The sequence below is a fragment of the Pinus tabuliformis genome, chromosome J (genome assembly GCF_031772625.1).
Source record: "Pinus tabuliformis cultivar Carrire ecotype Pingquan chromosome J, CPIR1, whole genome shotgun sequence".
Taxonomy (NCBI): domain Eukaryota; kingdom Viridiplantae; phylum Streptophyta; class Pinopsida; order Pinales; family Pinaceae; genus Pinus; species Pinus tabuliformis.
In genome coordinates this window covers 880,059-896,999 of record NC_142295.1, presented here as the reverse complement: position 1 = coordinate 896,999, position 16,941 = coordinate 880,059, and the positions used below count along the sequence as shown (strand labels likewise).

Sequence of the window (16,941 nt, the reverse complement as noted above, 5' to 3'; positions counted from 1 at the left end):
ACACTAGAACGTAGAGGTTGAATAGACATGACTGTTGGGCTTCTGAGCTTACATAAGTTGCTGACCGACTTGACAATTTGTCCATAACATAAATAAATTCATAACTTCATAAATACTTATCGGAATCGGATGATCTTTAGATCAATCCTACACCTCTCAATGAGAGGGATCCAATAAAAATATCAGCTGCCATAAATAATATGACCCACATGGAGTTTGGCCCTAGTTGCCAATTTTAACAATCTTACATATCTTGTGCTAACAATTCTTATTTACATTTCAGGGTTGCTTTGTTTTCTCTTTTGAGAGCATTGCATTTTACTTTGAGCAAATAGCAAATTCCTTATAAGACACTGGTTTTATGTTTTTTAATCATATTAATGATTGACATTTTATTTCAAGTTGCTCACTTCATATTTGCCCATAAATCCTTAAAAGTAATCCATTTTCCCTATATAACACTCTCCTAGAAACTCACATCTTTTAACTTAACTTTTCATTAGGGACCACCCCCCTTAGCTAACCTAGGAGATAGCTCAAATGGAGAGAGTTGAGATTAGTGTGACAGACCCTTCTCTGAGTTCCTTCCACCAACCACACCTTGTGGAGTTGAAGTCTTTTCTCACTAACTTGTAGGTAAGTGTAGGTGTCAAGGTCAACACGTCCCTCTCCCAATCCAACATTGGTATAGAACTTGTCCTTTGACCTCCACGGATTATTCTGATTGCTTGTGCTAGGGTTTCTTAGTGCGTTCCTCTCCCAATAGTGCTCTGGGTTTCGACCTTCATAAAGAGAAATGTGGCGTCTCCAGAGAAAGTGACCTTTATAGAGAAATACAGCCCCCACAAGCTGAATTTGGCCTTGGCAAGAGAAATCCGACCCCACAAAAGAAATGCGACCTCTGCAAGGTGAGATTTGACCCCCCACGAATTGGAACTTGTCCTTTGCAAGATAACTCGTCCCCCCCTCAAGAAAAGAAATATGGCCTCTGCAAGAGAAGCTCGACCCCACAAGATAAATACAACCTCTACAAGAGATAAATTCGTCTGCCCATGAACTAAATTGAATTTTGCAAGAGATACTCGGCCTCCACGAATCGAATTGGCTTTTGCAAGAGAAACTCGGCCTATGCAAAACTCGACCTCCACGAAATAGAGCTTGTCCTTGGCAATGGATTCAAAGCCTAGCTTTGAAAGGCTCGACCTGACTAATTCAGGCTCTAGGAGATAACCCTAGGCTTGCATAGTGATTTTGGGTCCCCAAGAATGAAGAATTTGGCCCAACAAGTATTTTGGCTTGCCCTCGAATATTTCACTCTCTAGGAAATTAACTTGGCTTCCACAATAAATCTTATTCCCTAGAAGTGACGAATTTGGCCCTAATAATTATTTCATCCTTTCCTCAACTATTTTAGCCTCGAAAATTGATCATTTGGCCTCCTCTAAGATAATTAAGCTTTGTTAGATAAATTCGACTTAAATTAAATTTTGACCTTTGTAATAATCTTCGTAAAGAATTCGATCTCTCCTGGTGAGATCGACCTCTTTACGTTATTTTCAACATCCACAATACTTTGGCCTCAACGAATAGTTGCTGTAATGATGAAACTATTGTCCTTCAACTCCCACGATCACCTGTCAAAGATGATAAACCTTCCACTGCTAAAATCCTTAGGCTAGTAGGATGCATAATTCCGATACCATTGTAATATCCCTTTCTATTTTTTTCATAATTTTTGATAATTTTTCTATCCAAGGTTTCTTCAGAAAATTTCTATAAATAAATTTCCGAAAATGATTTCCAATAAAAAATTGGAGAGCTAGTAACCTTAATTTTTATAGAAAATACCACACCTAGATTCCACCCAATTTTGTTAAATAAACTGAGAAGAATTTACATTGCTTTAGATTTGGAAACTTGGCAAGAGAATAGTTCATCCCACTCTAGAAAATCCTCCATGTTCGACCTTGGCTTTAACTGTATTGACACAATTCGATTGGTTCTAAAATTTGGTCTTCTTCTAGACTTCCTCCATAAGCGCCAATGAAGAAACTAAAGTGGTTCTCCCTCTAGACTAGCTAGGGTGGACGCTTCACCGCCGAAACTAGTTTTGATCCCTAGGGAGGATTGTTTCACCCCTAAAGAATATCTACACTCTGGTTTACAAATCCTCACATAAAGCTCCAAGAGCCCAAGAAAAATGATTCACCAAATATCTAGTCACACCTTTGAATGAGATCCTTCTTCCCTTTTTATTGAGATGGCTATCTGAATACCATGGGTAATCCGAATGCCATGGGTCCTTTTCTTATTTTAATAAAGTGACTTATAATATTTTTTTTCCTTAGTCACTTTGTAATTAACTGATTCCTTGATATTTCATCATTATTCTTTTAATCTATAGCCTATGGGAATGGCTAGGTTACTAAGTCAGTCTCTGCTCCCAATGGCCATAAAAAGGGACATTATAACTAACTTTCCGTAGGTTTTGCAATTTAAATTCTCATTTTTTCAGAAGATTAAGGGAAAAAGAAACTTATCTCTATTCCTCAAATGCTTGGAGGAAGGGTTTAGCTGCACAAAGGATAATGAACCAAATACCAAATACACTAACTTAGCATAAGAACATACATCCTATGGAACAGATAACCAAGATAAAACAAATAAACAAACTTACTTCACCATCCAACATCCAAGATCCACCATAAGCATCCATGAAAAAGAGATCACATCACATCATCCACCCAAGAAAGTCGCTCAACTAGGCCTCCCTTGCACACTAAAGAAAAGATCACGAATGAAGAAGTGTAATAATCTAATTATGAAAATGATCCAAATGAAATTGACTCCCCTTATTTATATGAGGGTACCTGTTGTGCTCTACAACAACCCCCCATTTCATATCAAGTTTATTCTCAAAACTATAATATGAAATGGGCCCCTTTTTATTTTAATTGGTATCAACCAGTGTTGAAAATATCGGTATCGGCAAAATATCGGCGAGGGTCCAGAAAATATCTTATCGGCAATATCGGCAAAAATATCGGCAAAATATCGGCAAATATCGGCAAGCATAAAAAATAATTTTTTCAAATTTTTAAATATAGCCGATATTTTGCTGATATTTTCCGATATTTGCCGATATTTTGAAAATATCGCGATATTTTCAAAACAGAAAATATCGCGATATTTTCTCGGCGATATATCGTTTTGTCGATAATATCGCGATATTTCCGAATATCGCCGATATTGTCAACAGTGGTATCAACTTAGTATTATTCAAAAAGATCCGAAAACAAAATGAAAACATTACAAAACCTTTTTGATAAACCAATTAATTGGTCTTATAATATATAAATGAGTAATCTTTTATCATTGCGATAAAGCGATCGCAAGATCGCATATCGCAATGACAAAGGAACATAACTTAAAGACCCATTGGTTTTCTCCGATGCGACAACACGCAAAAGGCTATCGGATATCGGCAATAACGAGTTATCATAACAAAAGTCCCTTTCGCTCCGATGCGATGCGATATCGCTATCGGCGATCGGAGATGTACCATGCATGCTTTTCAAAGTTCTCAGTTAATACTCCCGATGCGAATTGGCGATATCGCTATCGACAATCGGGGATTCCAAAAGGAACCAATATAACAATTTAAGTTTTCCCCGACGGCCGATTGCGATAAAGCTAAAAGCGCGAATTTCAAAAAAATTGATAAAGCAGGGATATTACGGTTAATTCGTATTAAAGGCCTTATCTTCCCAATAGCGATTCACTTGCGCTCAACCGCCAAAACATCCAAGACACGCTTAAACGAATCATTCGGCCAATAAACGATATGATGGGCAATTAAAGGATTGACAGGTTTTAACGGCCATTTAATGAAATAGTAAGTCTAAAAAATCTTTTCACAGATTGTATCCGCGGCCACTTTAAGTTAATCCTTCATCATGCATTGATTAATATATCTCGCTCATATTTGGTTTGCGCTACCAATTCTCTGTATTACGTTCATTTTCACTCCTGTGCAGAGCTCTTCCGAAGCAGTAGATTTAAGCAGAATGGGGAAGAAGTCTAAGAAGACTGCAATAGCCTCCGCTTCGCCAGCCACAGGACAACTCATCGCTGATCCAGGAACTAAAAGAAAAGGATTGATATCCGACACTACATGTCTAGGACTCGGCAAAACTACTTGGCAAAGTACCTATAATTTGATTGAGGCCGAAGAACCCGAGGTGACAACAGTACAAGCCACAGCAGATACGACTCGAAAATCTGATGCTACTCTAAAGGATTTAGCCGACTCTTTCCTTCATCGGATAGCAGCCCGGGAACAAATTCTCCCATATACGGATGTAGTGAGGTGGGCAATTGAAGAAATCCCAATCACAAACAGAACCTTTTGCACCATGGATGGGAGAATCTTCGGTTCATTTCAACCTAATGATTTGAGGCAAATGTATCATTTGCCTGTACCGGAGAAGAAGTACAACAAGGCATTCCTGGAGAAATTCAAAAAAGAGAACAAAATTGAATCCGAACCCATTCGGGATTGGAGGCAAAATCCAGCAAAACACAAGCATGAGTCTTCGGGTAAGTACTCTGTTGATTCTCTATGTTCTCCTTATTGTTATGCCGGGATAATGATGTGTGGATTGTGGGGTTTACATGATTCCGCAAATTTCACTATAGAAATGGTTCCTTTGATGGAGGCAGCATGTAATAGTGAAATAATGGATTGGGCAACTGTACTGTCGGATAAGCTAGCAACCGCAGTTCTTGATTTTAGAAGCAAAACCCGCATCACTGAAAGGTTTATTCCCCCATTCTACTATAGTGCTTATATCTTGGACACCCTGTGTTTTAATTCTGAATTTCCTGTGCTTGGATGGAGGTGGACTCCACAAGACCCCATGCCCATTCATATATACCATCAGAAGTTGTGGAAAACTTACTATAAGCACCATTTATATCAAGTTTGCAATGGTTTTATGTTACCCATTCACTACTCTATTTTTGATAAACTTGCTCCTAAGATTTCCTAACAAGCAGGAGTTGATTTGACATCCATAGGAAGATGGTTCGGAGAGGAAAAATTTACCTATGTAAGAATTTTCGGCAGCCAAGCCAAACCTCATGTCCTCCCTTTGTACATACCTGATAAACTGTTGGCTAGGGAGATAGCCTATCAGATTACATCCGAAGGAGTTACACAAACTCTAAAGAACAAAAAGAAGCAGGTTTGGCCCTCTTTTCCTCTAAGATGCGGTGTCTACGCTCTGCATGACTTTAAACATGCAGAGAAAGAAGCTGAAAAAATAAAGGCATTAAGTCTAGCAACTCTTCCTAATAGGCGATTTGATCCAAACAAAGTCGCCTACAATGCACTTGAACAGGCAAAATTGACAAAGTTTGATCATAAAGAAGATATGTTCGATGACCTGTTCTCCTCAGCCGAGTCAATGTCCCAAGTTAAATCGCTGGCCAGAATGGAATATAAGGATGACGGGTTAGTTGAATTTAACAGACTTAGAGAACAGAGGTTGCAAACTCTGCCTCTAGATCTGTTAGCAACAACCCCAACGACAGAATCAAGCGAGCCTGAGCAGCGACTCACTAAGGAACCTCCTGTTACATCAAAAGAACAGGAGGAAGTGCATATGAAAAAACAAGAGGAAACCCAGACAAAAGAGCAGGAATAGAGCAGCACAGAGGTGAATGTAGATGCCCAGATTGACCCAAAATTGCTCCAGGAATGGCAGCAATTCGACTCAATCATCAACAATCTTGAGTGCTCGAAGGAAGCCGAAACATCAAAAGTGGCTGACACACAGGAGACAACTTCAAAACAGGTTCCAAGTGGAACCAACGGCCTACCTAGTTCTAAAGAAGTAGAGATAATCCCTAAGGATCCCTCTGATCAGATTATTTTGCAAGTAGAAGAAATTCCTCCCTTAGATGTCTTTTACAGCCCAAAACACAAGGCTGTAGTAAAACGACAGCGGAAAAGGAGAAGGACTGATCAACCTTCCCTATTCCTTGAACAAACAGTGACAGGCAACGTAGTTTGGAAAGAGGAATTTGATCCCTCTGATGACCTAACAAAACTATCCCAATATGCTGGAGCCTATTCGGCAGCTACAATAGACAAGGCATCAAAGGTGAGTAATTTATTAAAAGGAAAAGACCAAGAGATCTTTTCACTACAAGCACAACTATCGGAGGCACAACAGAAGGCAGAGCAAGCGGAACGACAATTGTTTACACAACAACAAATAAATAATCAATTGAATAAACAATTGCAGGAAGAGAAACAGAGGATTGATTACAGTGCAGCTCAAAAGCAGAAAGAGCTGTCTGAGGCATTGGCACAACTAAAAGCAGTGAATGAACAAATGCTGAAGTCGAAAGATGAGCAAATTGCTCAACTATCAGCCCAGCGAGAGAAAACGAAGAATCTTCCACAGCCAGCTAGATTCAGAGCAGAGGCATTACAGATAAACAAGGCATTGATAACACAGATAAAGCTTTTATGTCAACAAATCGCCCAGGTGGAACTTTTATGCGACTTGACGACATCAATAGGTGAAAAATCGGAAAAAGCTAGAATAGACTTGGCTCAAGCCGATGAAACACTAACTAATTTTCTTGAGTGGCAAGACACCGATGAGGGACAGACGACTAATTTGCCAAAAATCCTAGAATCACATAAGGAGATATTATTTACGGAATGGAAGTCCCAGTTAATGAAAGCAGAGAGAGCAGTTTCAAGATGCAAATTAACCACAAGTAATTTGGTTGAATTGGTTAATGATACTCTCTACTTGTCTAACATGATTTCTCAAGGTACCCCAGGTAAATTGACAGCGGCTAAAACATTGGAGCAGTCATGTTATCCAGAACTAGAGAAAAATGGGAGATTGATCGCAGGAATTAACAGTTTGACATGGGACACCTATTGGTTGTTCTTAGTCAAACCATACAGCCAGAGAGCCACCCTCAAATGCCTCACAGATGCAATCGGGTATATCATTCCCGATATACAGGATGCCACCTATGCTGCCCAACTCAATTCTCGTCTCAACAGACCACCAGAAGTGGAACCAATGCTTGCGATATGCCAGCTCAGGTCTAAAGGCAAACAACCTAAGTGATGATTCATGCCGCCGACTGCCAGATTGCCGTGAAGGAGATATTCAGAATCAAGTTATACCAATTAAGTAGGATTTTAGTTTCATAGGTAGTTAGCTTAATCAAGTATTTATAGACCCTTTCATGTATTTAGAAAGGGTCGTAAGTTTTGTATATGACTTAAAACCTGAAGTTGCACTACTGTACTTCAGGCATATTCTTTTATAAAACTGGGCCAATCATTCTGATTTTGACAACGAAGCTTTTATGCGGATGTGCACTACTGTCTTTGTTTGAAAGTATTTTTGAGTCGAAAGAAGAATTTCAAATAGCGATTGATATTGGGAGTGATTAGCAGCTCATATGGTACTATTATCTGTGTCTGAGTTCATTCTTTTTATATGAATTGTCGTTTGATCGCTTTTGCTATTATCGGATATATGCATGTGTTTTTTAACAACATTCTTTATTCCTTCCACTATTGGATGTTTACAACATGCTTTTCTTTTGATCATATATGTATCGATAATATAAATTATAAGTGTAGCAATATTGTGTTAATCACTTTGTTTAACTATTTAAACAAAGTAATCATTGAATGAATAAATGTCTATGTTTATTAGATAGAGTCATCTATATGCCTGTCAATAAACAAAGATCATCAAGTGCTACATTTCAAAGAATAATAGTTCCCGGGATTAGTAGTAGTTCTTTTATTTTTGCTGCTAGATTAAATTATTCACCTATCGTTAGATTAGAAAATCAATCGTTCATCCACCTCTTTTATTCATTATTGGGAAACTGGTCCCATTATACCCAGTCGGAGCCACCATTCCAAACGGAGAAGGAGCTGTATTAAGGTCCGGACTGGGTGGTTATACCCCAACGTTGATACAACGATTTTCGGGGCATCAACAGTACCTAAGACAATTTTCCTCAAATTACTAAAAAGCCCTAAAAGTAATTAAAATCCATGATACGAGGTGGATAAGTCACAAGTGGACCTCGAAAGAGAACCAAACCAATGAAATAACATAGAATTAAGCCTCAATTAGCCTGCATGTGTGAACCAAATGTCCTCCAATTGTGACATCATCATCCAAAGGGCATGTTCTCCATCAAAAGGTGTAAGGAACAACTTAAGGGATATGTCTTATCCCATAAGCTATGGATCTCGATCCAAATGAGGTGGTATGTCACGAAAATAGCCCTCCAAAGCCCACATTATCTCCAAAAGGGCTCACTAGATCATGGAATGAGAAACTAGGATGACATCATGAAGGTAGGGCATGGCATCATCAAGGTAGAGAGTGCATCTACCCCTCTAAAGGGGTCCCAATTGATCAACATCATTTATCGCCATCAAGAGAAGTGCAACATCCATCATGATGGTATAATGCCAACTTGGGGGTGTCCAATCATCTCAGGGGTGAACCAATCTCTCAAGTCAATGTTCGAGCACCAAAGCTCAATGTCCAAGGTCCTAGGGTTGGAGGAGGGCCATATCATCAGTGTGGAGTCATCATCAAAGCCAATGTTTCTCAGCAAGGCTCTGACATCCTCTTTTAGGTGTCTCGCACCATCATGGAATGGAGCTAGAGGTGCTCTGCAAAGTGTTGGAGAAGCATCACTTATCCCTCAAGGGATATTGACTGCACTTGTGAACATCACCTAACACATACCCAAGGGATCATGTAAGATCAACATCATGAGTACAAGAACCATTAAAGCATCAAGATGGACCATATCTGATGTCAAAATCAGAAAAGTACTTTTCACAATCATCATCTCTTAGGTCGACCCTTTCAAATGAAGGTGCAAATGATAAATGCTATGGCTTGTGGTCTACTTCATGAAAGGTGCCATAGTCTTATACTAGGTTATGTAAACCATTGCCCATGAGCGCCTTTATAGAGGGAGCGCTTAGTTGCTCGAGTTACCTTCCCTTGCCTTTTTTTTTCCAAGCCCCCATAGTCATGTTTTTCTTTCTTGCTTACAAGCTTTATTAATTTTTCAAGTGATAATGATCATATAATCCACCTTTAATGATATGGTAGTTTATCACTTCATTGCATTTGGGATGTTCAAAGAGAGTTCCGTTTACTTTGATAGCCCTGATATGCATGGATACTCTTGGGGGCGATTGTCTATATAAGAGGGGGCAAAGATCAAGCTGTAATTGGCTTTTACTTGCTTTACATTCCTTGCCATTATTTTACATTTTACATTGGATTATGCTCTTTCTTTTCTTATAGCTACATCAACCTCGGTATATTCAACCCCTTCTTATATGACAATGCCAACAGGGAACTAGTATAAGCAATTGACAACAACTAATCAAAAGATGGGATAACATACATCATTGGATGATGACGAGTGTTAATTAAGAATAACATGGAGTGCTACCATCATTAGAGCCTCCTATTTGTGCCCTTCCTAGACAGTGGAAGAAAAGATCCCAAGGAATGTCACACTAGACTAAGGACACATGATAGCCACCAAGGTGATGTAGGGGAACAATTACACAACCAATAGCAGTCAATAATCCAATTTCAACATGTGATCCATAGTAAAATGCTTCAAACATTAAATGAAAGCACTTGAATGCAAAAATGGTTAAAGTACCTCACAATAGATGACCCACCTTCATTGGATTGATAGGCTAGATCAATGAATACTGATTGGATCATGGATGAGGTTGGATTTTTGTGGATCATGGTAAGGTTGTTGGCTGGCAATCTGAAACATAGAAGCAAAATTTTCTTGTAGGGTTATCCATGTATTTGAATGGGTAACAAGGACCAACCATGCAATTAGAGATTGAAGGAATCTGATTTATCATTGACCCCTTAATGATGAAGCATTTCATTATTCATCAGGGTTGGATATTCAATGTTCCTTTCATTTTGATAGCTTCATGCATTAGCCAGGAACTGGGTGAGGGCTAATGAGGTGAGTAGAGCTTAGTCTAGGCTTTTGTCTACACACTTTCATACATCCTTGCCAATGTTTTGCCTTTTAACATTATGGTTCATTCTCTTTCTTTTCTTTCTACTACATCGACCACTTAGGGCAAAGTTTTTGGGTCCCTACTCATGGACGAGGAAAACAAGGAACCACTACTGGTGACAAATAACAATCAACTAAAGATGGGATATGGATAAAGGGAACGATAGTAAGTGTTAAGCATGGATTACCATGGACACGCAATATCATTCAGTTCCTCCTATTTGTGCCCTTCCTAGACAATGAAGGAAAGGCCTAAGGGAAGGTCACACTAGACCTTGGGTAGGAGATAACCACCAAGATGAAGCATGGGGAAAAGAGTACAACTATGTTTCCAGGAAACGTGGGTGCAGGGACGGGGACGGGGACGACATTTTTGGAAACAGGGTGCGTGGGTTCGTCGGGTAATATAATAATATTAAATTTTAATAATTATATTTTATAAATTATAAATTTATAATTAATAATATATATGAAATTTGAATTTGTATATTTTTTCAAATTTAAACAAGAAAAATTTAATGATAATCATTTAAACATGCACATCATTGAACATTCAATATTGACATTGAAATTTCAAAATTTTTCACCAAAAAACTGTTCTTTTGAATCTTTTCCGTGTAACCATGACACTGTGACAGCTATGTGAGAGAGCTCAAGGCTACTACTAAAACTGAAAATTCGAAATACATACTAGGATAAATGCTAGACTCAGCTATTTTGGTGAAACTTGGGACAGATGTGGTCACACACAGGCTTTAAAATAACCATGCAGCTTATGTTCATTTGCAAGGATGCCTATCAATGAATCAGGCTATGGTCGTACAGACCCTTCCTCCTACATAGCCAAGGAGTGTTATCATTTCTGCCTCCTGCTCTAATTTCAAGACAACTTCTCTCCTTATTGAAATTGCTCATTCTGGCTGGAGCTTGAGCTTGTAACTTTGCTTTGAATGTTTAGTCTCTCCCATATAAAAACACAATTTTTTCATAGGAGATTCTTTTCAACATGATAGTGGTCTAGAATTTTCTTGATGTCTAATCATCCACCTGCCCCATGCGTGGTGTGCTCCGTGGTAAAGCAATCCCAAAAACAGTGGCAGCCTTACCCTTCCACAAAACACGCTTATCAGTCTTTGTTTCCCAATAAAATGCACAACAGCCATCTGATGGCTTGAGGGATAGTTTGTCTTTGAGTGCGAAGCTCTCCCTGAATATTAATTATCTAAACATAAAACATCTTCGCAGTTTTTAGAGATTACTTGGTGTACAAGTCTGTAGAGACCATATATGATTTAGGCATATTTTCCTAGTTTTAATCTTAACATGATGTTATCAGAATGCTGTGAGAAATTGGCAGATTTTGATACTTAATTTAGCCATTGTCCAAAATAGCCCTTCGCCATTTAACAGCATCAGCTGATTACAACTTATGGCTGGTCTCAATCCTACTTTCTATTTGACTGAAAATGTCTGAACCTGTATGTGTGCGTTTATAGTTTATAATTTGATGGTTATTTGGCTTGGGAATGAATGTTTCATTCCAAATTGATTTACAAGAATTCTTAAAAAACAAGACTTGTAAAAAACTTAAAAAACCGGGTGCGGGTACCCATGCAACACAGGTTTTGATGGTAAGGACCGTGGAAGAATGTTTCATTTCAAATTAATTTACAAGAATTGATTTAGGGTTTTTTAGGTTTTGTTATAAGTTTTACCTTTGTTATAAGTTATTTTTTAAATTTCAATAAAAAAAAATTATTTGAAAATTAAATTTTTAATATAGATTCTTTTATGAAGAACCCAAAGAACCCAACCCGAAGAACCCGAAGAACCCAAGAACCCAAGCACCCGAAGAACCCAAGAACCCAAGAACCCGTTAAAGGAAAAGAACCCAATTTTTTTTTGAAGAACTCGGTTCTTCATGGAAGAACCTGGTTCTTCTGGGTTCGTCTGGGAAGAACCCGTACCCGAATCCGGTACTTGGGTGCGGGAACCCGGGACGGGTTCGAGAACCCCACCCTCGGGTGCGGGTACCCATGCAACACAGGAGTACAACCATAAGTGGTCATTGATCCAACTCAACTTGTGATCCATACTAAAATGCCTTTAAACATTAAATGAAAGTTTGAATACAAAAAATGGTTAATGTATGTTTCAATAGATGATCCATCTTCATTGGATGAGTAGGATAGATGAAATGAAGCACTAACTAGAGCATGGATCATCATAGGGTTGTTGGCTGGCAAGCTGAACACATTAGGAGATTTTTTTTTCGTAGAGGTTACCCAGTTGGGTGTGTAACAAGCCCAATGCCCTCTTCCAGGATGGAAAACTCTCCTATGCCTATGTAGGGTGTTCTCTAAGCAAGTAACCATCTTCATTTTGTTGTCATGTAGAGCATCATAAAAAATGTTTGAAGATCACCAATTCTGTAGGGAAAAATATCATGCAAGTACCCAAATGAGGTCAAGCAACAATTGAGTAAGTCATCTCTAATGTGCAAATCCATCGTGGACCATCTAGGGGCTGATCATACACCATGTACCCCAAATCTCATAAAGCATCTCCAAATGTAGTGTAAGTTTAAAAACTTTTGGAGTAATGCTGAAAGCTAACACCCAAAACATGAGATTGATAAGTAGATTGGTTTTTTAGGTGGGCATGCATCTCCGTGCAACATAGTTTTCATGATATTTGTTTCTTTAACTTTTGGTCTAGCATTTCACATTGAAAGTAGTTAGCAATATTTGTCTTTTGTATTTTAGTTCTTCATGATGATGCTTTGTTGGAACATTCAAGAAGCAAAAAAGTCAATGTACTTTCAAGTTTCAAATCTAATTTTTAACTTTCACAAAGATTGTGAAATTGGCTTCAAATTTGGGTGAGACTTTGTCCTAATAATTGAAATCATACTTCTATATGTACGTTTGTGCAACCTTTTCTTACATGCATTGATATATTATGTCTATGGAGAATATGGTTATGTATTGAAGTATTATATGAGAAACATTTTGTACAATGTTACATAACATGAACCTAGTTATTTACTCTTGTATTGGAATGCTTATAAATGGGTAAAGACTAGATTCAATCAGTTATCTAAAACAACTATCAATCAAAAAGTGTCCTCATATAGAGGGTGCAAACTCTGTTAATGTGGATGGAAAGAAAGTCAGATTATGGGATTAACCTAGAAACAGTCCATTTGACAAGATAGTTGTTCAAGAATACTTCGAATGACAAAGCTATATATAAAGGACTTTATGTAGCTCAATAGTACAATACAAATTCTAGTGATACTTGTGTCCATCTCTTCATGTGAAGCCCTATATATATATATATATTTTTTTTTTTCCCCATCATGACTGTTACTCATTGAGAGATAAATGTCTGGTGTTACAAGTTGTATGTTTATATATTTTGCAGTCCTGTACAACCTATAACAAATATTCTTCCCTTGGTGCTGGTGCTTTCCATTTCACTTTCGAAGGAGGCCTTTGAAGATTGGGTGAGTTGGAAGAAAAATTTGGTTTAACAAATAACTTTTTACTTACTATTGGAAGCATGTGCTTTTATTTACTAAATCATTTCAAATATAAATCTGCATGCTAAAGACCTTATTTATCTAGGCGTATAAACAATCTCTGTTTTTGATATACTTGAGACTTGAAAGTAAATGATGTGTCCATTGTGATAAAAAAGATTGTCTTTTTACCTTCTAATAAAATGTAAGTAGTGACTAGTAAGGGTGACTTCATTCAGATTGCGGGCATTTTGAAAATCTTTGCCCTATTTTTAATTTTTTAGCACCAGCCAAACATGGGTTCCTTTCCATCTGTTTACATATGTATGTAAGCATTATTACTAGTTGCAACAAAACTCAATCCAAACTAGTCTTTGTAGAAAAAAACGTTTATAATAATATGCATAGCCGATTTCTCTTTTTATTTTCTACTTTCTGTTTTATATTCTCAACATTGGAACAAGTAAACTATGTGAAAATTTCCATGTGTTTTTGACTACTAGGCATTTTTGATTTTTCTATTCTAGAAGTTTTGTTTAAAGATATTTTTGATTAAGTCTGTAAGATTTATTTTGGGGGAAACAAGATTTGCGTTTTTTATATTTTAGTATTTTACAGCAAAAGATTTATACAAGTCTAAATTACCTGTAATCACTAGTCATTTTCGATGATTTCTTTTGAGAATTGCCACAAGTAGGTCACCTTGTTGTAAGAGATTTTATGCATTCAATCACATCTTAAATTTGCTTTTATGCATCTTGATACGGCATTATTTGACAAGCACAACTAACCAACTTTCACTGCTGTAATACAATATGTGCATTTTAAACAGATTCAAGGATCATTTATATCCCAATGAGTATACATTTGGTGGTTAAAAATAGGTGACATTACCCCTAGGCATTCGAAAGGAATGCTGCACCTATCTCTTCTTGATAAAATTGTTGCACAAATAACTACTGTTCAATGATAGATGCAAGGCTTTTAAAAAGGCTAAATATCCGAAACTCCAATGAAGTTATCTCATTTTGAGGCATCTTATACTGGAAGCATCTTCTCATGTTTCATCTAATTTCGGTGGTAGTTAGACTCAGAAAGATGGCAATATTGATTCCTTGTAGAATGAATTACCAAATAACATAGCCAAATTGCTATCCTTTAAAATTTTCTTCAAACAGGGCCTATTGAAAAACACTGTAAGAATTGGAGATCACAAACACACTTGAAATTTATGAAAGGCATCTTCAAGAACTTAATTGAGCTACAGTGGCAGAAACTATCCTTTAAAAGACAAAAAAGTCGAAAGAATGAACCAGAATAGGCCAAGTTACATCAAAGATCAACATGTAAACTATGGCATACCCATTTACCTACCTTGACTAGTGAGATACCCACTTGACAAATTTTTCTTATGAATACTGGCTGCAACTCTATCCTGAGCTTCCAACAACTAACTGTTGGCTTTTCCTAGTACTTCAGATCAGGTCTATGTCTAATCACGATCATAAACACACTAAAATACACAACTTCAAGCACTTTGAACAGCGGAAATGTAACAACAGTGTATCAACAAAGTACACAAGAATTTTATCTACCCAAAACTTGTTTTTGTTACTCCTTTAATAAGACAAATGTAGGGCTCCCATACCAGGGATCATGACCCTTACAAAGCCTTGATACAAGACAGCTAGGGCTTGAGGTCAACTTCTTTTGATCCTCAATCTGCCCTGTTACCCACCACCAGTGGGTGACCCCTATAGGAGAAATTTTCTCCTAGATTTGTCTTCTGTCGACTACCAACAACCCCTTGCAGCCACCAGATAGCTTGATGTGCCATTATTTTCTGCCACCCGAGCCAACCATTCTGACCTCGCTCATCTATAGGGTCCTTCATTAACTTCTCTTGTCGAGCAAGATAACATCTGTACATTTTAAAGGCCATTTGAAAGGGCATGCCAATATCAAGTGTCCACTTCTGCCCTTGATTAACAAGCTTATTTACTCAATTCCACTAATGATTAATTGTTCAGAGTTCTAGAAGGTGAGGAGACGCATGGGATCTTATACACAAGATTGCATGTGGGTCTTCATCTTGGACTTGGTCTCCATATATAGGGTCCAAGCCCTCCAAAGGGTCACAATGGTACTTGTAGGGTGAGCTTTGAGAGTCATGGGCTTCCACCATTGTAAAACATTGATTGCCACACCATGGCCCTCTTCAGCATTGCACATTGCTTGTTCGTGCCCCAACCATACAAAGACGATGATGCAATTGGACCACGTTGCCAAGCCGCCATACATTTGCACTCGACACTTGGCAGTTGATCCAGGGCCTAGATGAGGTTGTCTTTATCCGAAGAGACATGGGAGGGCATGTGTCATCTTCTAGCCCTCATTATGGAGCATCGAATTGTTATGGAGCCATTTGGAGACCCATGAGACCTTTGATTGTGCCCCACACCCAATTGGGAGCACCACCGGATAGTTTGCTTGGAAATCAAGGGGCCAACTCGTTGATCATCATTTATGGAGCCCTCTTCTTCACCATGGCACTTAGAGGATTCATTGTGGCCTTCCAACGACCTTTCTTACTCTATTTTGCACTATTTCGGCCCTCTTGGGATGGCTTATCATTCTCTTTAGTAGCTATTTGGTGGGCTTGTCACCAAAAGACATGTTATTTGCACATTAAAATATTATTAGGGGCTAGATTAGGCAAATTCAAACTTAAGGAGCCTCATATAAATAAAAAAGGCCTCATTTGTATTGTTTATCATCACTTCGATTTGGATCTCTTTTCTTGCAAAAATCAGACTTGCAATTTTGGACGAAATTTTAGATGTTTGGATGCACTTTGACATTTGGAAATTTCACTATCTTTTCTTGGAGCTTATTTTTTTGCAATGATGATGGATGGATATATTCTCATTTTCTTGTAAGTACCCTTTGATGCTATATTTTACCTTGTTAAATGTCTAATGTATGGAATGCTATTTCATGATCTTTAATGTGCCCTAATTTAATGTGAATTTAAGAGAACATTGAAGTAATTGGAAGGATTGCATGCATTACTCATAGATGATGATGAATGAATGTTCCTAGAGGTCAATCTTGTATATTGCATCCTTGAAACTCCATCAAACATTGTCAACGAAGTATAAAATTCTATTGTAGCCATGAAGTTACGCCCTCTAGGGTTAGTGAAGCCGCATTAGGTCTCCTTGAAGAGCGAAATCTAATCAAAGTAATTCTTGACTCCATTTTTTCCAATA

General features: G+C 37.9%; 1 protein-coding gene across 4 annotated transcripts in view; it reads left to right on the top strand.

Moving 5' to 3' along the window:
• LOC149225112 (phospholipid-transporting ATPase 3-like) overlaps positions 1-16,941 on the top strand; it is a 471,966-nt gene that overhangs the window by 78,551 nt on the left and 376,474 nt on the right. For all 4 annotated transcript variants that reach the window (XM_089376915.1, XM_089376914.1, XM_089376913.1 and 1 more), the window contains one exon: positions 13,573-13,654. In XM_089376915.1, coding sequence (XP_089233041.1) covers positions 13,573-13,654 — 82 coding nt within the window. The remainder of the gene's footprint in view (positions 1-13,572; positions 13,655-16,941) is intronic.